General features: G+C 47.5%; 2 protein-coding genes across 4 annotated transcripts in view; one reads left to right on the top strand and one right to left on the bottom strand.

Annotated features, from left to right (window-relative positions):
- Positions 1-24,434, top strand: part of MACROD1 (mono-ADP ribosylhydrolase 1) — a 618,427-nt gene that overhangs the window by 75,065 nt on the left and 518,928 nt on the right. The window lies entirely within an intron of this gene.
- FLRT1 (fibronectin leucine rich transmembrane protein 1) overlaps positions 18,754-24,434 on the bottom strand; it is a 102,241-nt gene continuing 96,560 nt past the window's right edge. For both annotated transcript variants that reach the window (XM_067472479.1, XM_060758435.2), the window contains exon 3: positions 18,754-20,934. In XM_067472479.1, coding sequence (XP_067328580.1) covers positions 19,249-20,934 — 1,686 coding nt within the window. In that variant the 3' untranslated portion in view covers positions 18,754-19,248. The remainder of the gene's footprint in view (positions 20,935-24,434) is intronic.

The following is a 24,434-nucleotide window of genomic DNA, read 5'->3' as shown; positions in this document are numbered from 1 at the left end:
GCTCACAACAGCCTTAGCAGTCTGGGGGGAGCCTCGGCTTTCTTTCCTCGCTGTCGGACGATCCTCTTCCCAAAGGGGCCGGGCCCTTGAGCCTCGCCTAGCCCCTCTCGTTCCTGCTCCACCCGGTGCTCAATCGTTCTCCACGTTCGATCCCTTTCCCATGACCAGCTCCCTTTTACGATCTCCCGGTGCTCCACTCGCCTCCTCTCCTCTCCCCAATCTGCGGGTGGGCCAAGGGGCAGAGCTGCCGTGCCTGGCCCGCTTCAGGTCTGGAGGCATGTCTGAAGACCCCAGCGTGCGCACCAAAAGTCACCTCTTCTCCTGACTTTATCTTCAGCCATTGGGACCGAGAGAGAGAGAGAGAGAGAGAGAGAGAGAGAGAGAGACCCTCCGGCTGGAGGTATCTCCCACCTCCGCTCCCTCCTTTGTTTTTGCACCTACCTTCAGGAAAGGTGGGCATCTCCACTTCTCTGTCTTTCTCTCTCTCTCTCTCTCTCAGTCCCAATGTTCACCTACAATCAAAGAGCATTCTGAACTCCACCAATGATGGAATTGAACCAAATATGGCACACAGAACTCCCACGACGAATAGAAAATATATATCAATAGAAAATATAGAATAGAAAATATAGAATAAATATATAATATAAATATAGAATAAATATATAATATAAATATAGAATAGAAAATATAGAATAGAAAATATATATTGGTGGGGGGGGGGCAAAATACTCTTTGCTTACCGTTGAAAATTACATAGGGCCGCCTCTGCCTGGAATATTGTGTCCGATTCTAGACACCACAATTGAAGGGAGATATTGACAAGGTGGAATGTGTCCAGAGGAGGGCGACTAAAATGATCAGGGGTCTGGAGAACAAGCCCTATGAGGAGTGGCTTAAAGAGCTGGGCATGTTTAGCCTGGAGAAGGCTGAGAGGAGACATGATAGCCATGTGTAAATACGTGACAGGAAGTCAGAGGCGGCCCTAGGTAATTTTCAACGGTAAGCAAACAGTATTTTGCCCCCCCCCCCCCCCCCAATCACGGATATATATTTTCTGTTCGTCGTGGGAGTTCTGTGTGCCATATTTGGTTCAATTCCACCATTGGTGGAGTTCAGAATGCTCTTTGATTGTAGGTGAACTATACATCCTAGTAACTACAACTTGCATACGTCAAGGTCTATTTTCCCCCAAGAGCGCCTCATGAGTGCCCCTGGGCAAAATCAAGTATACTGCAAATGCTTACTTTGCGTAATGGTTGCACCGCCCCTGGCCTCACTCCCTGCCAACCCCCGAGATCACTCCGTTCAGACGATCAGAATCTCCTTGAAGTTCCCAATTTTAGGACCTTTCACCTGATTTCTACTAGGCGTAGAGCATTCACGGTGGTGGTTCCTTACCTGTGGAATGCCTTACCAGCGGAAACATGAGCTCTTCGAGACTTACTATCTTATTACCAGTAACTACAACTTGCATATGTCAAGGTCTATTTCCCCCCAATAGCGCCTCAAGAGCGCCCCTGGGCAAAATCAAGTATACCGCAAATGCTTACTTTGCGTAATGGTTGCGCCGCCCCTGGCCTCACTCCCTGCCAACCCCCGAGATCACTCCGTTCAGACGATCAGAATCTCCTTGAAGTTCCCAATTTTAGGACCTTTCACCTGATGTCTACTAGGCGTAGAGCATTCACGGTGGTGGTTCCTTACCTGTGGAATGCCTTACCAGCGGAAACATGAGCTCTTCGAGACTTACTATCTTATTACCAGTAACTACAACTTGCATATGTCAAGGTCTATTTCCCCCCAAGAGCGCCTCAAGAGCGCCCCTGGGCAAAATCAAGTATACCGCAAATGCTTACTTTGCGTAATGGTTGTGCCGCCCCTGGCCTCACTCCCTACCAACCCCCGAGATCACTCCATTCAGACGATCAGAATCTCCTTGAAGTTCCCAATTTTAGGACCTTTCACCTGATGTCTTCTAGGCGTAGAGCATTCACGGTGGTGGTTCCTTACCTGTGGAATGCCTTGCCATCGGAAAAACGAGCTTTTCGAGACTTACTATCTTACTACCAATAACTACAACTCACATATGTCAAGGTCTATTTTCCCCCAAGAGCGCCTCAAGAGCGCCCCTGGGCAAAATCAACTATACTGCAAATGCTTACTTTGCGTAATGGTTGTGCCGCCCCTGGCCTCACTCCCTACCAACCCCCGAGATCACTCCATTCAGACGATCAGAATCTCCTTGAAGTTCCCAATTTTAGGACCTTTCACTTGATGTCTACTAGGCGTAGAGCATTCACGGTGGTGGCTCCTTACCTGTGGAATGCCTTGCCGGCAGAAACGCGAGCTCTTTGAGACTTACTATCTTACTACCAGTAACTACAATTCGCATATGTCAAGGTCTATTTTCCCCCAAGAGCGCCTCAAGAGCGCCCCTGGGCAAAATCAACTATACTGCAAATGCTTACTTTGCGTAATGGTTGCACCGCCCCTGGCCTCACTCCCTACCAACCCCCGAGATCACTCCGTTCAGACGATCAGAATCTCCTTGAAGTTCCCAATTTTAGGACCTTTCACCTGATGTCTACTAGGCGTAGAGCATTCACGGTGGTGGCTCCAACCTGTGGAATGCCTTGCCAGCGGAAACACGAGCTCTTCGAGACTTACTATCTTACTACCAGTAACTACAACTCGTATACGTCAAGGTCTATTTTCCCCCAATAGCGCCTCAAGAGCACCCCTGGGCAAAATCAAGTATACCGCAAATGCTTACTTTGCGTAATGGTTGCGCCGCCCCTGGCCTCACTCCCTACCAACCCCCGAGATCACTCCGTTCAGACGATCAGAATCTCCTTGAAATTCCCAATTTTAGGACCTTTCACCTGATGTCTACTAGGCGTAGAGCATTCACGGTGGTGGTTCCTTACCTGTGGAATGCCTTACCAGTGGAAACACGAGCTCTTCGAGACTTACTATCTTACTACCAGTAACTACAACTCGCATATGTCAAGGTCTATTTTCCCCCAAGAGCGCCTCAAGAGCGCCCCTGGGCAAAATCAAGTATACCGCAAATGCTTACTTTGCGTAATGGTTGCGCCGCCCCTGGCCTCACTCCCTACCAACCCCCGAGATCACTCCATTCAGACGATCAGAATCTCCTTGAAGTTCCCAATTTTAGGACCTTTCACTTGATGTCTACTAGGCGTAGAGCATTCACGGTGGTGGTTCCTTACCTGTGGAATGCCTTGCCGGCAGAAACGCGAGCTCTTCGAGACTTACTATCTTACTACCAGTAACTGCAACTTGCATATGTCAAGGTCTATTTCCCCCCAAGAGCGCCTCAAGAGCACCCCTGGGAAAAATCAACTATACTGCGAATGCTTACTTTGCGTAATGGTTGCGCCGCCCTGGACTCACTCCCTACCAACCCCTGAGATCACTCCGTTCAGACGATCAGAATCTCCTTGAAGTTCCCAATTTTAGGACCTTTCACCTGATGTCTACTAGGCGTAGAGCATTCATAGTATACTGCGAATGCTTACTTTGCGTAATGGTTGCGCCGCCCCTGCTCTAGATGTTCATTGCTGAGATTGAGATGTGGGGTGGAGGAAAAGGAAATGTAAAAACAAGGGGCATGCATGGCACATTGATGTTTTCTTTAGAGAAGAATCCCACGCTCTTCCACTGAACAGGTGAAGAGCCGTGGGCTGCTGTCAGGTTAGGTGGGACATAGCCGCAGACGTGAACCTGGCTGGTGCTGCCCCATAGGGAGGGCGAATGGGAAGGTAGGCCACAGGGGCCTTGACCAGGATGGCTTCCTCAGACACTTTGTACATTGCTGCTCTTGAGTCAAAATCTCTGCGAAGGGAATACTTTGCTTTTATGATGGATGCGCCAGTCCTTTCTCATTATTTCCACCGACTTTTCCTACTTCCTCTCTGCTCTGGGACCTCCACCGAAAGTGCACGGAGCATCCATGATTCTGCTTATTTTTCTGACCAACTCCCCTGACAAAGCAATTGCACAAATGGCTGGGAGGGCTTCGGTGGTTGGTTGCCGCATCCGTGTTGTGTAGCTTTAGCAAGCTTGCAGCAGATGGAAATGGGAAGGTAAGCACGGCCATTCCGGACTGGAAAACGACACGTTTCTCCCTCCTCCCTGTTCTCCCCATCTTCTTTTCCTTTTGTGTTGTGTCCTTTCAGAGAGTAGGCCCATGGGCAGGAGCTGTCTTTTTGAACTGATTTATGTCAGCTGCTCAAGGAAGGCAAAAATCCTGCACAAGCTCCTTTTCAGTGGAGAAGCAGAGCAAAAATCCTGCACAACTGTAGGTCGATATCTGCAGTGCTAGTAGATGGCTCTGCCTGGATGCACTTTCTGATGTTCATTCAGCCTCCGGCTTGTGCAGGAGTTTGCACAAAACCCAGCTGCCGATCCATTCCTCCCTTTCCGATAGGAAATAAATAGGCTAGAATTGCACATACGTCCAGGAAAATCGACAATGGAAGAGCATCATTCCTAGTGCATTGCAAGGACATCCTGCTTCGATATTGTGTGTGCATTAAAATTGGGGGGTGGGTGGGTGGGTTTCGTTTCGGGGGGGGGCTGAATTTTTTTTCGGGGGGGGGTGAGTTTCGGGGGGGGCTGAGTGAGTGAAAGAGGGTCTAGCCTAGCAAACCTTTTGTATCATTACCCCAATACCCCCGTGCATATGGGATATATTGAGTATGGTGATCAGATCATGATATGAATAAACATAACAGTTTAAATAATGCACCAGTAAGGCCTTTTCGCGAACCACCATGAGAATTTTTTTGGGGGGGGCTGAAGCCCCTCAAACCCCCCCCCCCCCCGGCTACATGCCTGCCTCATGGGCAGAGGCGGCCCTAGGTAATTACGCCAACTCCACTGGCTGCCGATCAGCTTCCGGGCATAATTCAAAGTGCTGGTTTTGACCTATAAAGCCCTAAACGGCTCTGGCCCAGTTTACCTGTCCGAACGGATTCTCCCCTATGAACCACCAAGGCTATTAAGATCTTCCGGGGGGGCCCTGCTCTCGGTCCCACCACCCTCACAATCACGGTTGATGGGGACGAGAGACAGGGCCTTCTCGGTGGTGGCTCCCCGGCTTTGGAACTCCCTCCCACTAGAGGTTAGATCTGCCCCCTCCCTCCTGACGTTCAGGAAATCACTAAAAACCTGGCTCTGGAATGTGGCATTCGAGGACTGAACCTAGAACCTTTCCCTGTGATGAATTATGATGAACTGTGACTACGAACATGACTGTGACTATGACTGATATATATTTTCTGTTCGTCGTGGGAGTTCTGTGTGCCATATTTGGTTCAATTCCATCATTGGTAGAGTTCAGAATGCTCTTTGATTGTAGGTGAACTATACATCCCAGGAACTACAACTCGCATATGTCAAGGTCTATTTTCCCACAAGAGCGCCTCAAGAGCGCCCCCTGGGCAAAATCAACTCTACTTCAAATGCTTGCTTTGCGTAATGCATTGAGCCGCCCCTGCTCATGGACCATCCAGTCCAACCCCATTCTGCCATGAAGCAGGAATATTGCAATCAAAGCACACCTGACAGATGGCCATCCAGCCTCTGTTTAAAAGGTTCCAAAGAAGGAGCCTCCACCACGCTCCGGGGCAGAGAGTTCCACTGCTGAATGGCTCTCACAGTCAGGAAGTTCTTCCTCATGTTCAGATGGAATCTCCTTTCTTGTAGTTTGAAGCCATTGTTCCATGTTCTACTCTCCAGGGCAGCAGAAACAAGCTTGTTCCCTCCTCTCTAGGACTTCCTCTCACATATTTATACATGGCTACCATGTCTCCTCTCAACCTTCTCTTCTTCAGGCTAAACATGTCCAGCTCTTTAAGCCGCTCCTCATAGGGCTTGTTCTCCAGACCCTTGATCATTTTAGTTCCCCTCCTCTGGACATATTCCAGCTTGTCAACATCTCCCTTCAATTGTGGTGCCCAGATTCATGGCCGGAATCACTAGGTTGATATGAGTTTTCTGGGCTCTCTTGCCATGTTCCAGAAGCATTCTCTCCAACGTTTCTTCCACATCTGTGGCAGGTATCTTCACGGGTGGAGGGGGTCTGTTGGAAACTAGGCAAGTGGGTTTATATACCTGTGGAATGATGTCCAGGGTGGGAGAAAGACCTCTTGCCTGCTTGAGGCAAGTGTGAATATTGCAATTGTCCACCTGGATTAGCATTTAATGGCCTTGCAGCTTCAAAGCCTGGCTGCTTCCTGCCTGGGGGAATCCTTTGTTTGGAGGTGTTAGCTGGCCCTGATCTCTGGATGTACGTGAACTACAACTCCAAAACCAAAGGACACTGCCCCCAAACCCTTCTAGTGTTTCCTGTTGGTCATGGGAGTTCTATGTGCCAAGTTTGGTTCAATTCCATCGTTGATGGAGTTCAGAATGCTCTTTGATTGTAGATGAACTATAAATCCCAGCAACTACAACTCCCAAATGACAAAATCATAATTTTTTGAGTGATGGTCACTCCTTGTGTTGTGCGACGTTTTGTCTCACAAATTGAATTTGAATTGAATTTGAATTTCGTTCATTGGTTCTTTTGTTTTTAAGGTACTCATTATGCACAGAGCATTTATATATATATATATATATATATATATATATATATATATATATATAGTTTTCTGTGGGCGAGCAGATGGCGACTACTGGATGGCATATATTATGTATCAGAAACAAGAGCTGATGTGGTCTAGCCAATGCAATGTTCTGAATCAGCACCCGAATAATTAAACCGAACTTAAAATTGTCCAAAGTCTGATTCTTAGCCCTTTTAGTACTAATGTTGGAGCAGGGGTGGCTCAACCATTACGCAAAGTAAGCATTTGCAGTATAGTTGATTTTGCCCAGGGGCGCTCTTGGGGGGAAATAGACCTTGACATAGGCGAGTTGTAGTTATGGGGATGTATAGTTCGCCTAAAATCAAAGAGCATTCTGAACTCCACCAATGATGGAATTGAAGCAAATATGGCACACAGAACTTCCATGACGAACAGAATATATATATATCAGTGATTGGTTGGGGGGGGGGGGGGCGCCAAAATACTGTTTGCTTACCATTGAAAATTACCTAGGGCTGCCTCTGTGTTGGAGAGTGGTCCCTGGTCAAAACAAGGTTGGGAACCACTGCCCTAGATGGTGTCAGAGTCTAAGGAAGGGGAGAAACCCACACTTGCGGGCAGGGGCGGCTCGTCCATTACGCAAAGTAAGCGGTCGCAGAACACTTTTTTTTTGCCAGGGGCGCAGAGGTGCCTCTGTAAATGTCCCTCGACCGCCACTTGAGGGGCGCCCCCTCAGCTCACAACAGCCCGAGCAGTCCGGTGGGGAACCTTGGCTTTCTTGCTTCGCTGCCGGGCAATCCTCTTCCCAAAGGGGCCGGGCCCTTGAGCCTCGCCTAGCCCTTCTCGTTCCTGCTCCACCTGGCCACCGGGTGCGCGAGCAGAGCCGGCGCTCAATCATTCTCCGCGTTCGATCCCTTCCCCATGACCGGCTCCCTTTCCCGATTCCCCGGCGCTTCACCCACCTCCTCTCCTCTCCCCAATCCGCGGGTGGGTCAAGGGGCAGAGCCGCCGTGCCTGGCCCTCTTCGGGTCCGGAGGCGTGTCTGAAGACCCCAGCGTGCACACCAAAAGTTGCCTCTTCTCCTGACTTTCTCTTCAGCCATTGGGACCAAGAGAGAGAGAGAGAGAGAGAGCCCCTCCAGCTGGAGGTATCTCCCACCTCCGCTCCCTCCTTTGTTTTTGTGCCTACCTTCAGGAAAGGTGGGCATCTCCACCTCTCTCTCTCTCTCTCTCTTGGTCCCAATGGCTGAGGAGAAAGTCAGGAGAAGAGGTGACTCTGAACGTATTCTCCCCTACGAACCATCAAGACCACTAAGATCGTCTGGAGGGGCCCTGCTCTCGGTCCCTCCGCCTGCACAAGCACGGCTGGTGGGGACAAGGGACAGGGCCTTCTCGATGGTGGCCCCTCGACTTTGGAACTCCCTGCCATTAGAGATCAGAACTGCCCCCTCCCTCATGACGTTCAGGAAACTAACAAAGACCTGGTTGTGGAACGCGGCATTTGACAACTGATTTAATTCTTTGCCGACATGAAAGGAGGATGATGAATGGGAGTGTGATGGTGTCGGATGATTTGGCTCTTTTAACTGCGATGATAATGTTTTAATGTGTATGGTGCTGATAATTTAATCGTGTAATGAAGTGGCATTGTGTTGTTATTGTATATTTTTTGTATGTTAACACATGTTGTGAACCGGTCCGAATCCCTCTTTGAAGGTGAGAGGGTTGGTATATAAAACCTCGAAATAAATAAATAAATAAATTTTGGTGCACACACCGGGGTCTTCAGGCACGCCTCCGGACCCAAAGCGGGCCAGGCAAGGGAGCAAGTGCGGCAAGTGTAGTTACTGGGATGTATAGCTCACCTACAATCAAAGAGCATTCTGAACTCCACCAATGATGGAATTGAACCAAATATGGCACACAGAACTCCCACGACGAACAGAAAATATATATCAATGATTGGTTGGCGGTGGGGGGGGGGGCAAAATACTGTTTGCTTACCGTTGAAAATTACCTAGGGCCGCCTCTGCTTGCGGGCTGTCTTCTTCCCCCAGTTTCCTCTCGCTGCCCTCCCTTGCTCTTCTTTTTTCCAAGGCACTTTCTGCTAAATGAGAACTTTGCAAGCCGAGCTGCAAATTGCTTGTTACCATAAATTCTGTGTGCGTGCCAGGGAGGGTACATGCCAAACAATCCTTGAATCACCTGAATTAATGAGCAGAAGAGAGAGACAGGTCTGTGTTTGTGTGCACATTGCACACTTTATCTCTTCTCCCCCCCCCCTTCTTTCTAAATATGCCCCCCAAAGAGCCTGCTCACATTAACTTTTTGTGAAGTCCTACATGTAGAATTAAACACCTAATAGAATTAAACTTCATGGCAAGTGAGACCGACCCACTGGGCCCAGGTCTTGTGTAATATAAGATTTGATGTTTAAGTATTAGCTGGATTAGACCTCTCTCCTCTGTGCATTCATTGTCCCAGTTTGTGTTTACTATTGCAAAGAGGAAAAAAGCTAGACAACCACAGTTTTGTCTCTCCGAATGGGACTAGTTCTCCCTTCACTGCAAATATATCAATGTGTGCACTCTTTCATGAACCACATACACCAATATACTGGGAAACAAGAGAAAGGTGTGTTGTTGAAGGCTTTCATGGCCGGAATCACTAGGTTGCTCTGAGTTTTCTGGGTTGTCTCGCTATGTTCCAGAAGCATTCTCTCCTGACGTTTCACCCACACCTATGGCAGGCATCCTCAGAGGTTGTGAGGTGTATTGGAAATGAGGCAAATGGGATATATATATATATTAGGCTTGGCCGATCAAGGAAAAAATTGTTTCTAAACTCGCTTCGTTTCCAGGGGGTGCTAGCGTTTCGATATTTTGATGACTTCCGAAATTTCAGATTTCAAAGTTTCGTTATTTCCGAAATTTCATTATTAATTACGAATCGTTTCGTTAATGGCGGACGCGATTGCGCAATGCACTAAAAACACCTACAAACGGGACTGGGAGATCTTCTGAAGCTTTCCTCTCCCTCTGAATGTGATTGCTGGTGTGAAAAAACAAACAACAACTATATTATATTATATTATATTATATTATATTATATTATATTATATTATATTACTTTATATTATATTATATTATAATATAATATATTATAATATAATATAATAATATTGTTGTGAGTCAGCATTCTGACACCATACCTACTACTAGTAGTAGGAGAAGAAGAAGGAGTGATGCAGAAACAGAGGAGATAGTAATAAAATATATAATATAATAATATAATATAATATATACAATACTATAATAGTATTATAATAATATAATATAATATAATATAATATATTATTATAATATTATATATTATATTATAGTATTGTATATTAGACTGAGGCAAGAAGAAGCATGAGGAAAAAGGAGGGAAGCAGCAAAGCAAAGGGACCGGAAGTGGGGTAAATGCGAGATTGTAAAACTTGCACCAGGCATATGAAAATAATTACGAAATAATTACGAAATAATTACGAAAATTGGAAAAATTGTTTTGATTCTTAATTATTCCTCTCACTATTCCTGCATGGCTCGATATTGGATCGTAAGCTAATTTAAATACGAATCAATAACGAATTACGAAATTAACGAACTGGATCGCCCAAGCCTAATATATATGGTCCCAATGGCTGAAGAGAAAGTCAGGAGAAGAGGCAACTTTTGGTGCGCACGCTGAGGTCTTCAGACACGCCTCCGGACCCGAAGAGGGCCAGACGCGGCGGCTCCGCCCCTTGGCCCACCCGCGGATTGGGGAGAGGAGAGGAGGCGGGTGGAGCGCTGGGGCATCAGGAAAGGGAGCCAGTCATGGGGAAAGGATTGAACGCGGAGAACGATTGAGCGCCGGCTCTGCTCGCGCACCCGGTGGCCGGGTGAAGCAGGAATGAGGCTCAAGGGCCCGGCCCCTTTGGGAAGAGGATCGCCCGGCAGCAAGGCAAGAAAGCCGAGGCTCCCCCCGGACTGCTAGGGCTGTTGTGAGCTGAGGGGGCGCTCCTCAAGTGGCGGTCGAGGGGCATTTACAGAGGCGCCTCTGCGCCCCTGGCAAAAAAAAGTGTTCTGCAACCGCTTACTTCGCGTAATGGACGAGCCGCCCCTGATTATTATTATTATTATATTCATTTTGTTAGGCCCATTCTGTCCAAGGAATGCAGTAGGATCGTTCCGAGTTTATGGCTAGCTTGGTAAAAGGAAGTGCTTAGTTGTTACTATGTAAGAGCTCATAGAAGACCCTTGTACAAAGAATACAGGGCCTTTTAAGGTCTGTACACCTTTTTTCCAACCTTCTATGTACACTGTACAGCTTATTTAAAAAAAAGAGAGAGACTAGGCCTGTTATGTATTCGGTAATCTCTGGATACAATAACTTCCCTGTTACTGCCATCTAGATCAGGTTGTTAAAATGACCTGTGGGGTCCCGCAAGGCTCTATTTTGTCTCCCATGCTCTTTAACATCTACATGAAACTGCTGGGAGAGGTCATCCGGAGTTTTGGAGTTAGGTGCCACCTCTACGCAGATGACACACAACTCTACTACTCTTTTCCACCTAATTCCAAGGAGGCCTCTCAGGTGCTGGACGAGTGTCTGGCCGCTGTGTCTATCTGGATGAGGGAGAACAAGCTGAAGATCAATCCCGACAAGACAGAGGTCCTCCTAGTCGATCGCAAACCTGATCGGGGTATAGGGTGGCAACCTGTGCTGGACGGGGTTGCACTACCTCTGAAGCCACAGGTCCGCAGTTTGGGAGTCCTCTTGGATTCAACTCTTACGCTTGAGGCTCAGGCGTCAGTGGTGTCCGGGAGGGCTTTTGCACAACTGAGACTTGTGCGCCAGCTGCGACCGTACCTCGCGAAGGCGGATCTGGCCGGGGTGGTCCATGCCTTGGTCACCTCTAGATTGGACTACTGTAATGCGCTCTACGTGGGGCTGCCCTTGAAAACGGCTCGGAAATTGCAACTGGTCCAACGGGCAGTGGCCAGGATGTTAACTGGAGCTCCTTACAGAGAGATGTCAACTCTCCTGTTCAAGGAGCTCCATTGGCTGCTGTTTATTTTCGGAGCCCAATTTAAGGTGCAAGTGCTTACCTACAAAGCCCTAAACGGTTTGGGACCATCTTACCTGCGTGACCGCATCTCCGTTTATGAACCCACGCGCTCGCTTCGTTCATCTGGAGAGGCCCTGCTCGCGATTCCGCCTGCGACGCAGGCACGTCTGGTGGGGACGCGAGACAGGGCCTTTTCTGTGGTGGCCCCCCAACTCTGGAACACCCTCCCCAAAGATATTAGAAAGGCCCCTACGTTGGCAGTCTTGAAGACCTGGCTGTTCCAATATGCCTTTCCAGAATAGGAAAACTCCAACAACAAGTCCTAGAAGCACTTTAGTAGAACTTAAGATTGCTGGCACACTGCACTTACCCTGAAATCCGATATACCACCTGTCATATCAGCACTTTTAATCTGTACCCACTACTTTGGCCCGGCCCCAGTTTTTATTGTGTATTGTTCTTATTGTTTTGTTGTTTTAATATTGCTTTGTTTTTGATTTGCTTTAAGTTGTGTATTGTTTATGCTATGTTTTGAGGCCTTGGCCTTTGTAAGCCGCATCGAGTCCTTCGGGAGATGCTAGCGGGGTACAAATAAAGTTAATAATAATTAATAATAATAATAAAATGCTTCAACAAGCCCTTGGTGGAATACTTAAAAACATGGCTGCGACACCAAATTGGGAGGGATAGCCAATACTCCAGAGTACAGGAGCAGGATTCAAAATGATCTTGACAGATTAGAGAGGTGAATGGCCAAAACTAACAAAATGAAGTTCAACAGGGACAAATGCAAGATACTCCACTTATTCAGAAAAAATGAAATGCAAAGATACAGAATGGGGGACAATGCCTGGCTCGAGAGCAGTACGTGTGAAAAAGATCTTGGAGTCCTCGTGGACAGCAAGTTAAACATGAGCCAACAATGTGAAATGGCGGCAAAAAAAGCCAATGGGATTTTGGCCTGCATCAATAGGAGCGTAGTGTCTAGATCCAGGGAAGTAATGCTACCCATGCTCTATTCCACCTTGGTTAGACCACACCTGGAATATTGTGTCCAATTCTGGGCACCACAATTGAAGGGAGATATTGACCGATCATAACCCCCATGACTCCCTTTATGTCCTGGTGAGGTTTGGGGAGGATGGACAATGGATGATGGGATCTGTAGTGCTTTCCCACCCTTCGGTTCCCACAGACTACTGCGGCCCCCAACAAAGACCAAACTTGGCACACAGAGCCCTCATGACCCACTCTACATCCTGGTGCGGTTTGGAGGAGGATGGATCATGGATGATGGGACTTGAAGTACTTTCACCCACTTCCCGAGACTGCTGCGATCCTCTTCCAATGACTGATCAAGACCTGATTTGGCACACAAAGCCCGCATCACAGACTCTACATCCTGGTACTGTTTGGAGGCAGATGAACCATGGACGATGGGACTTGCAGTACCTTCACTAACTTCCTGAGAGCACTGCGAGCCACATAAATGACAGATAAAGACCAACCTTGGCACACAATGCCTTTCTCAAATTACCCGGACAGCGCCGGGTCCCCAAGCTAGTTAATAATAATTATGGGGTCGCAGCATTAGGAAGGTTGAGAATCATGCGTCGGTGGACAGGTGCAATTGGGGAGATGTGGTGCTGATAAAGGCATGTTTGTAGTCTTTTTAAAGGGCAATGTGAACTGTCGTATGGTGATAGACTTTAGCCTTTTACCAGGATAGCCATGAACTTTGGAAAAAGACACTTTCATCTAAGGGACTAGAGCAAGCATGGACAAACTTTGGCCCTCCAGGTGTTTTGGGCTTCAACTCCCACAATTCCTAACAGCCGGTGGAAGGGAAGACAAAAGGGAAGGAAGGAAGGAGAAAGAGAGGGGGAAGGAGGGAGGAAAGAGAAGATGGATGGAAGGAAGCGAATGGAGAGAGGGAGGTAGAGAAGGAAGGTAGGACAAAAGGGAGGGAAGGAGAAAGAGAGAGGGGAGGAGGGAGGAAAGAGAGGAGGAAGAAAGGGAGGAAGAGAAGATGGAAGGAAGGAAGCAAATGGAGAGAGAGAGAGAGGGAAGAGCGAAGGAAGGAAGGACAAAAGGGAAAGAAGGAAGGAGAAAGACAGAAGGAAGGAGGGAGGAAATAGGGAAGGTATAAAGAAAGGGAGGGAGAGAAGGATGGAAGGAAGGAAGGGAATGGAGAGAGGGAGGAAAGATAGAAGGAAGGAAAGACAAAAGGGAAAGAAGGAAGGAGAAAGAGTGGGAAGGAGGGAGGAAATAGGGAAGGTAGGAAGAAAGGGAGGGAGAGAAGGATGGAAGGAAGGAAGGGAATGGAGAGAGGGAGGGAGGGAAGAGAGAAGGAAGGAAGGACAAAAGGGAAAGAAAGAAGGAGAAAGAGAGAGGGAAGGAGGGAGGAAATAGGGAAGGGAGGAAGAAAGGGAGGGAGAGAAGGATGGAAGGAAGGGAATGGAGAGAGGGAGGGAGGGAAGAGAGAAGGAAGGAAGGACAAAAGGGAAAGAAAGAAGGAGAAAGAGAGAGGGAAGGAGGGAGGAAATAGGGAAGGTAGGAAGAAAGGGAGGGAGAGAAGGATGGAATGGGAGGGAATGGAGAGAGGGAGGGAGGGAAAAGGGAAGGAAGGACAAAAGGGAAAGAAGGAAGGAGAAAGAGAGAAGGAAGGAGGGTGGAAATAGGGAAGGTAGGAAGAAAGGGAGGGAAAGAAGGATAGAAGGAAGGAAGGGAATGGAGAGAGGGAGGGAAGACAGAAGGAAGGAAAGGCAAAAGGGAAGGAAGGAAGGGGAAAGAGAGAGGGAAGAAGAAAGTGAATAGGGAAGGAATGACAAAAGAGTGGAAGGGAAGTAAGGAAGGAGTGAGGGAGAAAGAGGGAGGTGAGGAAGGGACAGAAGAGAGAAGCAAAGTCAAAAGGGAAGGAAAGAAGGAGAAAGAGGGGGAAGGAGGGAGGGAGGAAAGAGAGAAGGAAGGAAGAGAAGGATAAAAAAAGTGAGGAAGAGAATAGAGAAGGGAGGGAGAAAAGAGAAGGAAGGAGAGACAAAAGGAAAGGAAGAAAAGAGAAAGAGAGGGGGAAGGAGGAAGGGAGGAAAGAGAGAAGGAAGGAAGCGAGGAAGAGAAGGGAGAAGGAAAGAAAGACAAAAGGGAAGGAAGGAGAAAGAGAGAGGGAAGGAGGGAGGACATAGGGAAGGAAAGACGAAAGAGTGGAAGGGAAGTAATGAAGGAGGGAGAGAGAGAGAAAAAGAGGGAGGTGAGGAAGGGAGGGAGGGAAGAGAGAAGCAAGGAAAGACAAAAGGGAAGGAAGGAAGGAGAAAGAGAGAGGAAAGGAGGGAGGAAATAGGGAAGGTAGGAAGAAAGGGTGGAAGAGAAGGATGGAAGGAAGTGAATGGAGAGAGGGAGGGAGAGAAGGAAGGAAAGACAAAAGGGAAGGAAGGAGAAAGAGAGAGGGAAGGAGGGAGGACATAGAAGGACGAAAGAGTGGAAGGGATGTAAGGAAGGAGGGAGAGAGGGAGAAAGAGGGAGGTGAGGAAGGGAGGGAGGGAAGAAAATAGGAGGGAAAGACAAAAGGGAAGGAAGGAAGGAAGGAAGGAAGGAAGGAAGGAAGGAAGGAGAAAGAGGGGGAAGAAGGAAGGGAGGAAAGAGAGAAGGAAGGAAGGGAGGAAGAGAAGGATGAAAGGAAGGGAGGATGGGAATGGATAAGGGAGGGAGAAAAGAAAGAAGGAAGGAAAGACAAAAGGGAAGGAAAGAAGGAGAAAGAGAGAGGGAAGATGGGAGGGAATAGGAAGGATGAAAGGGTAGAAGGGAGAGAAGGAGGGGGAGAGAGAGAAAGAGGGAGGCGAGGAAGGAAGGGAGAAAAGAGAGAAGGAAGGAAAGATAAAAGGGAAGGAAGGAAGGAAAAAAGGAGAGGGTGAGAGGAGGAAAGGAAGGAGGGAGTAAATAGGGAAGGAAGGACGAAAGAGGGAGGTGAGGAAGGGAAGAGAGAAAGAAGGAAGGATAGAATGGTGTGAGAGAGGGAGGGCCTGAGAAAAGAATCCAAGAGGCCGCATCCGACCCCTGGGCCTGGATTTGCCCATACCTGATATGGACGTATGGTTATACGCAGTTTGCCTTGAAGGCTTCTAAGCAAATGGGAGAATCTTAATTTTCCTTTACAGAGTCCCTTGGATTTGCCCTTGGGCAAATCATGTGCAAAGCCCAATAGAGGTACAAGAAACAATCCTATTTTGCTCCTAATCTGGGAATACAAACGCAGGATGATTATCAGACACCTGGAAACCACGGTATGCGGGATAGAGTTGCTTTTTTGAGTTTTCAAAACCATGGTTGTGGAGACCAGACTCGAAGCAAATTGGTATGCCCACATTCTTGCAAATACCCACGGTATAGTTGGGATATCCAATGTATTCCATGGGAGAAAAGACAGAGAGCAAAACTCGACGAAACCCATCTCATTTGTGGTAGCCGGTCACAATCCTGTTTTTCTTTCTCTCCTTCCCCAATCTCTCAAAAACCATGTGAACCTGACATTTGCTTGGGATTTCAGAACCCCATCTTGGAAGGAATATCGTGCCGGTTGGAAGACGCTGACCCATCCCGTCTCCATGTTAGATTTTTTTTGTCAAAAAGACAAGAACTACCTTGTGGCGTTATTACTACAATGAGAATAACGTTGAATGGTTGTCCCAAAGGATGTGTAACTGAAGAGGTAACCGAACGGAGATTCCTAGGATCCGTCCGCGTCGATCACAAGGACAACGTTGATATTACAGAGGGAGAAAACATAGCAAAGGAGGTGGAAACTGAGTCAGGCGCTTAGGGTTGGTTTCAGAATTCATTTCTCAAGAGCTTAAAACTGCTCGAGTGGTTGTTGTTGTTCAACTTTGCATGAGGAGTTTGGATCCTGAAAAGAAAACAGAGTTACGGGATGCAAAAGGAAAACTTGGAAACCAATTCACATTAAAGCAGGGGTCCTCAAACTACGGCCCGCGGGCCGGATACAGCCCTCCAAGGTCGTTTACCCGGCCCTCGCTCAGGGTCAAACTAAGTCTGAAACGACTTGAAAGCACACAACAACAACAACAACAATCCTATCTCATCAGCCAAAAGCAGGCCCACACTTCCCACTGAAATACTAATAAGTTTATATTTGTTAAAATTGTTCTTCATTTTAATTATTGTATTGTTTTAAAGTCTTTTTTGCACTACAAATAAGAGATGTTCAGTATGTGTAGGAATTCATTCATGGTTTTTTTTTCCAAATTATAATCTGGCCCTCCAACAGTTTGAAGGACTGTAGAGAAGGGAGGTAGAGAAGAGAGAAGGAAGGGAGGGAGGAAGAGAAGGATGGAAGGGAGGGAGGGAGGGAATGGAGGAGGGAGAGAAGAGAGAAGGAAGGAAAGACAAAAGGGAGGGAAGGAAGGAAGGAGAAAGAGGGAAGGAGGGAGGGAGGACATAGGGAAGGAAGGGTGAAAGAGTGGAAGGGAAGGGAAGGGAAGGGAAGGAAGGAAGGAAGGGAAGGAAGGAAGGAAGGAAGGAGAGAAAGAGGGAGGTGAGGAAGGGACGGAGAAAAGAGAGAAGGAAGGAAGGGAGGAAGGGAATGGAGAAGGGAGTTAGAGAAGAGAGAAGGAAGGAAAGACCGCACTGAGTCGCCTACCTGCTGAGAAAGTGCGGTATACAAGTAAAGTAAATAAAGTAAATAAATAAGACAAAAGGGAAGCAAGGAGAAAGAGAGAGGGAAGAAGGGAGGGAATAGGGAAGGAAGGATGAAAGGGTGGAAGGGAAGTAAGGAAGGAGGGAGAGAGAAAGAGGGAGGTGAGGAAGGGAGGGAGGGGGGAAAGAGAGAAGCAAAGACAAAAGGGAAGGAAGGAAGGAGAAAGAGAGGGGGAAGGAAGGAGGAAAGAGAGGAGGAAGGAAGAATGCGAGGAAGAGAAGGATGGAAGGAAGGGAATGGAGAAGGGAGGGAGAGAAGAGAGAAGGAAGAAAAGACAAAAGGGAAGGAAGGAGAAAGAGAGAGGGACTGAGGGAGGACATAGGGAAGGAAGGACGAAAGAGTGGAAGGGAAGTAAGGAAGGAGGGGAGAGAGAGAAAGAGGGAGGTGAGGAAGGGAAGGGAAGAAGAGAGAAGGAAGGAAAGACAAAAGGGAAGGAAGGAAGGAAGGAGAAAGAGAGAGGGGGAAGGAGGAAGGGAGGAAAGAGAGAAGGAAGGGAGGAAGAGAAGGATGAAAGGAAGGGAGGAAGGGAATGGAGAAGGGAGGGAGAAAAGAGAGAAGGAAGGAAAGACAAAAGGAAAGGAAGGAGAAAAAGAGAGGGAAGGAGGGAGGAAAGAAAGAAAGAAGGAAGGAAGAAAAGAAAGAAAAAGAAAGGGGGAAGGGAGGAAAGAGAGAAGGATGGAAGGAAGGAAGGGAATGGAGAAGGGAGGAAGAAAAGAGAGAAGGAAGGAAAGACAAAAAGGAAGGAAGGAGAAAGAGAGAAGGAAGGAGAAAGAGAGAAGGAAGGAGGGAGGACATAGGGAAGGAAGGATGAAAGAGTGGAAGGGAAGTAAGGAAGGAGGGAGAGAGAGAGAAAGAGGGAGGTGAGGAAGTGAAGGAAAGAAGAGAGAAGGAAGGAAAGACAAAAGGGAAGGAAGGAAGGAGAAAGAGAGAGGGGGAAGGAGGAAGGGAGGAAAGAGAGAAGGAAGGGAGGAAGGGAATGGAGAAGGGAGGGAGAAAAGAGAGAAGGAAGGAAAGACAAAAGGGAAGGAAGGAGAAAAAGAGAGGGAAGGAGAGAGGAAAGAAAGAAGGAAGGAAGAAAAGAAGCAAGAGAAGGATGGAAGGAAGGGAATGGAGAAAGGGAGGTAGAGAAGAGAGAAGGAAGGAAAGACAAAAGGGAAGGGAGGGAGGGAGGAAGGAGGAAGGAGATTTTTTCAAATTACAATCTGGCCCTCCAACACTTTGAGGGATTGTGACCTGACCTTCTGTTTACGAACTTTGAGGACCCCTGCATTAATGTCTTCTTCCCCATTGCGACCGGCAAGTTTAACCTCCAGGAACGACAGTGTTGATATATATTTTTTAAAAGATTTTTTTTATATAATCTAACTCCTGAACAAAATAGAAGATTTATACAGGAAGAGAGATAAACAGGTAGCATTTTTTTTGTTTTTCATTTCCTTTCTAAACCCTTTTTCCAGGTCTTCCCCCTTTATCGCCACCACCCCACACCCCTTAGGGGCAGGGAAACACTCGTAACCCAAGGTCTGAGCTGAGTTTTGCTTCAATCTGGATATTAAATATAAATTATGTATTTTTCCTCCGTGTCTACTTTTTTGAAAACTGTTTTTTTGAGGTTTTCCTACAAAATAAGTTTATTTTTTTTTGTAAAATCCCTTCCCTTCCCCTCCCTTCCCATTTGTTCCACCTGGTTCTGCTCGGAAAATAAGTTTTTTCGTTCTGCGTTTTTTGGAAGGCAAAAAAATCCCGGGGTGTGTGACAGAGAGGGGGTAAAAACAGGGAAAGGGTGGCGGTTGGCCGTTATATGGGGGAGGAAAGGGGGGTTTTGCATCATGAATATGAATAGTCTATGTCTGGAATTCCCCCGTCTCTGTACCCACGCGTTGTGCCGTAGCCGATGGTGTGGGTGCTTTTGTAAAGACTGGTTCCATTGGAAGGGAATATGGTATGGATGACGTACTCTTCCTTTGCCCGGTGCGGATTGATCGGCAGCATCTGCAAACCGGGCCCTCGTATCTCCAGGATGGAATTATCCTTCTTGGTGCCCGATTCCACGTAGTCGTCTTTCTTCCGACTGCCTCGTTCGCGGGTCAGCAGGTCTCCTGTCCGGTGGACGTACCAGCAAATGGCAGCCAAGACTAGGAAGAGGAAGACCAAGGCAACCGCCCCACCAATGATCCCTGCTAATGGCAGCCCAGCCAACGGATCCATGTTTTGTTCGTGGTTGAGGGTGGTCGTGGGGCTGTACATGTCCGCTGTCTCGGCTTTGGCACAGACGGGGGTTTCGTCGGGCCCGTATGTACTACCCGTTTCCATCGTGACCATGCAGATGATGTAGGTTGACTTGGGTTCCAAGGCCGTCAGTAGATACTCCGTCTTATCTCCTTGCACTAGCGTCTCCGTGATGGAACCCACAGCCGGGCTGTGGCCCAAGCGCAACCAACTCAGGCGGAAAGAGGACGCCGGCAGCATGGCTTTCCAGCTGATACGGATGCTGTCGGCCGTCAGCGGCTTGACGTTGAGGACCAACGCTTTGGCTCCAGCTCCGGTGGCCATTGGATAGTCAATGTTTGAATCGGGCAGTTGGATGCCAGGCCTCTTGGACTTGAGGGTGAAGAGGGATCCCTGTGGGGTTGTGACGGCCGCGTTGCTCGCCGTTGTCTTGGCCGCCACAACCACCCCTGGATTGCTCTGTGGGCCTGCCTCAAAGCACTCGTCCATCTCGTTGGTGATGTCCTTAATGGCCATGCCTCGGACCTTATCGGGCCCTTGGCACATCAACCCCCGCACGTTCACCACCGCAGCCCGAGCCTTGACCCAGTCCCTCAACCACATGAGATTGCACCCGCAGTACCAAGGGTTGTTCCTCAGCAGGAGCTGCGAGAGCCCGTCCAAGTCGTCAAAGAGACCCTTGGGCAGGGTGGTCAGGTTGTTGTTGGACAGGTCGAGCTTCTCCAACTCCCGCATCTTCGAAAGGGTGTTGTAGGGGATGTGGCTGATGGCGTTGTCTTGGAGGTAAAGCCTCTGCAGGTGGGCGCTGGGGAGATTGAGAGGAGGGGCGGCCAAAGAGTTCCGCACCAACGAGAGCTCGCTGAGGTTCTGCAGCCGGCTGAAGGTATCGTCCGCGATGCGCTGGTTGGCCAAAAGGTTGCCGTCGAGCACGAGGCGCCGCAGGCTGTTCAGCCCCTTGAAGGCATGGAGAGGGATGGTCGAGATGCGGTTGTCGTCCAGCCGGAGCTCCTCCAAGGTGCGAGGCAAGCCGGAAGGGATGCTGCTGAGGTGGTTGCGGGACAGGAAAAGCAGCTTGAGGCGCGTGCTGTCCGCAAAGGCGTCGTCTTCGATGCTGACGGTGGAGACGGAGTTGTCGTCCAGGTGCAGCTTCTCCAGCAGCGGGATGCGCGCCAAGGAGTCCCGGGCGATGGTGCGGACATTGTTGTCCTGGAGATGAAGCTCCCTCAAGGAACGGGGCAGGTTGATGGGGAATTCATCCAGGTCATTTTCGTAGAGGTAGATGACCTGACAGGAAGTGGATCAAGAGGGAAAGTCAGCAGGGGTGAAGCAGAGAATGGAAGCGACATGCAACTTTTAAAAAAGTGTTGTTGAAAGCTTTCATGGCCAGAATCAATGGGTTGCTGTGAGTTTTCCAGGCTGTCTGGACATGTTCCGGAAGCATTCTCTCCTGACATTTCGCCCACATCTATGTCAGGCATTTTTATTATTTACTAGCTGTACCCACCACGCGTTGCTATGGCCAACCTTCCTTCTTTCTCCTCTTCTTTCCCTCCTTCCTTCACTCCCTCTTTCCTTTACTAAAATGATAAAAGGTCTGGAGAACAAGCCCTATGAGGAGCGGCTCAACGAGCTGGGCATGTTTAACCTGAAGAAGAGAAGGCTGAGAGGGGATATGATAGCCATGTATAAATATGTGAGAGGAAGCCACAGGAAGGAGGGAGCAAGCTTGTTTTCTGCTTCCTTGGAGACTAGGACGCGGAAGAATGGCATCAAACTACAAGAGAGGAGATTCCATCTGAACATGAGGAAGAACTTCCTGACTGTGAGAGCCGTTCAGCAGTGGAACTCTCTGCCCCGGAGTGTGGTGGAGGCTCCTTCTTTGGAAGCTTTTAAACAGAGGCTGGATGGCCATCTGTCAGGGGTGATTTGAATGCAACATTCCTGCTTCTTGGCAGGGGGTTGGACTGGATGGCCCATGAGGTCTCTTCCAACTCTTTGATTCTATGATTCTATGATTCCTTCATTCCCGTCTTTCCTTCTCTCCTTCCTTCCTTCTCTCCTTCCTTCCTTCCTTCCTTCCCCTTTTTCTCTTCTGCTGTCTCTCTTTTCTTCCTTCTCTCTTTCCTTCTCTTCTTCCTTCTCTATCTCGTTCCTTCCTTCCCCTTTTTCTTTTTCTTCTGCTTTCTCTTTTCTTCCTTCTCTCTTTCCTTCTTTCCTTCCTTCCCTCTTTCTCTACATCTTCCTCCTTTCTTTCGCTCCCTTTCCTTCCTTCTTTCCCTTTTTTCTTTCCTTCTCTCCTTCCTTCCTTCTCTAACTTTCCTTCCTTCCCCCTTTTTATTTCCCTCCCTCTTTCTCTCCTTTCTTCCTATTCTACTTTTTTCTCTTCTGCTGTCTCTGTTTTCTTCCTTCTCTCTTTCCTTCTCTTCTTTCTTCCTTCTCTATCTCTTTCCTTCCTTCCCCCTTTTTCTTTTTCTTCTGCTTTCTCTTTTCTTCCTTCTCTCTTTTCTTCTTTCCTTCCCTCTCTCTTTCTCTACATCTTCCCCCCTTTCTTTTGCTCCCTCTTTCCTTCCTTCTTTCCTTCTCTCCTTCCTTCCTTCTCTAACTTTCCTTCTTTCTCCCTTTTTATTTCCCTCCCTCTTTCTCTCCTTTCTTCCTTTTCTACCTCTTTCCCTTCTTCCTTCTCTCTTTCCTTCTTCTCCGGTTGAATTAGTCTGCAGTGCCTTCCATGTTCCTTGATCCGTCTTTGATTAGCACTGAATAGCCTTGCAACTTCAAAGCCTGACTGCTTTCTGGCTGGGGGAATCCTCTGTAGGGAGGTGTTGGCTGGAATTCCAGGCAGGAATCAATCAGAGTCAGCTAACACCTCCCAACAAAGGATTCCTCCAGGCATGAAGCAGGCAGGCGTTGAAGCTGCAAGGGTATTCAATGCTGATCCATCTGGCCAATTGCAACATTCACCCTTGCCTCAAACAGACAAGAGTTCTTTCTCTCACCCTGGACATTCCATTCTATCTATCTATCTATCTATCTATCTATCTATCTATTTATCTATCTATCTATTTATCTATTTATCTATCTATCTATCTATCTATCTATCTATCTATCTATCCCACTTGCCTAGTTTCCAGGACAGTAAATAAAGAGCAATACTAAAAAACGGGAATTCTAGACAGGAAACAATCAGGGCCAGCTAACACTTCCCAAAGAAAGATTCTCCCAGGCAGGAAGCAGCCAGGCTTTGAAGCTGCAAGGCTATTCAATGGTAATCAAGGTGGCCAATGGCAACATTCACCCTTGCCTCAAACAGACAAGAGTTCTTTCTCGCACCCTGGACATTCCATTCTATATGTATGTGTGTGTGTGTGTGTGTATACACACACACACACACACACACACCAACCCCACTTGCTTAGTTTCCAGGGCAGGAAATAAAGAGCAATACTAAAAAAAGGGAATTCTAGACAGGAAACAATCAGGGCCAGCTAACACTTCCCAACAAAGGATTCTCCCAGGCAGGAAGCAGCCAGGCTTTGAAGCTGCAAGGCTATCCAATGCTAGTATTCTTAGTGTTTTAGTTTTTTATCTTGCACATGCAGGCAATCATTGTTATTTTATTGTGTATGAATTTGTTTTACCGTTTTTGTACTCATATGTTGTATGTATTTCACTGCCTTGTTATTGTGTTTTGGTTTTTCTTTATTGTAATATGCTATTGGGCTTGGCCTCATGTAAGCCGCCCCGAGTCCCCATTGGGGAGATGGTGGCGGGATATTAAATAAAGATGATGATGATGATGATGATGATGATGATTATCAAGGTGGCCAATGGGAACATTCACCCTTGCCTCCAACAGACAAGAGTTCTTTCTCGCACCCTGGAAATTATTCCACAGATATATAAAATCCACTTGCCTAGTTTCCAACAGACCTCACATCCTGGCAGGATGCCTGCTATAGATGTGGGTGAAATGTCAGGAGAGAATGCTTCTGAAAACTCATAGCAACCCAACTTTACAAAATGTTCATGAAACATGGGCTTTGGTCATTACAAACATGACTGTCACCATTGAGCTGTGGAAATAATACACTAATATACTGGGGATAATGTATTTGATTTGAAGATACCCCAAAATTAAAGGGACAGGAAATCTCATTTTCCACATACGACTTGTTTCTGTTGCGATTTCAGTCTCATCCAAACATTCAAGTACAATAGTCATACCACCAAATTATTTGCAAATCCAAGGAGATATCACTCTTTTAAATAAATGGTTCAAAAGAATGGGAAAAGATATAAAGGCAGTCCCCAAGTTACGAACAAGATAGGTTGTGCAGGTTTGGTCTTAAGTTGAATTTGTATGTAAGTTGGAACAGATACATTTTTTACAGTGTAAGGTAAAGGTTTTCCCTATCATTAAGTCTAGACGTGTCCTACTCTAAGAATTGGTGCTCATCTCAATTGCTAAGCCGAAGAGCCGGCATTGTCCATAGACGTCTCCAAGGTCATGTGGCCAGCATGACTGCATGGAGCGCCAATACCTTCCCACTGGAGCAGTACCTATAGATCTACTTTGCATTTTGTGTTTTGTATAATACTGTGTTTATTATGCTAAATATATACCTACAGTATATCATTATTATTATATGGAATATAATTAGCTTTGGATAACATAGCTTTGGATAACATAGTAAAGTAAAGGTAAAGGTTTCCCTTTACCTTTACATTAAGTCTAGTTGTGTCCGACTCTGGGGAGTGGTGCTCATCTCCATTTCTAAGCCGAAGAG

Source organism: Anolis sagrei, chromosome 12 (genome assembly GCF_037176765.1).
Source record: "Anolis sagrei isolate rAnoSag1 chromosome 12, rAnoSag1.mat, whole genome shotgun sequence".
Taxonomy (NCBI): Eukaryota; Metazoa; Chordata; class Lepidosauria; order Squamata; family Dactyloidae; genus Anolis; species Anolis sagrei.
Note: the sequence above shows the minus strand (reverse complement) of the source record. Positions and strands in the feature narration are given on the sequence as shown.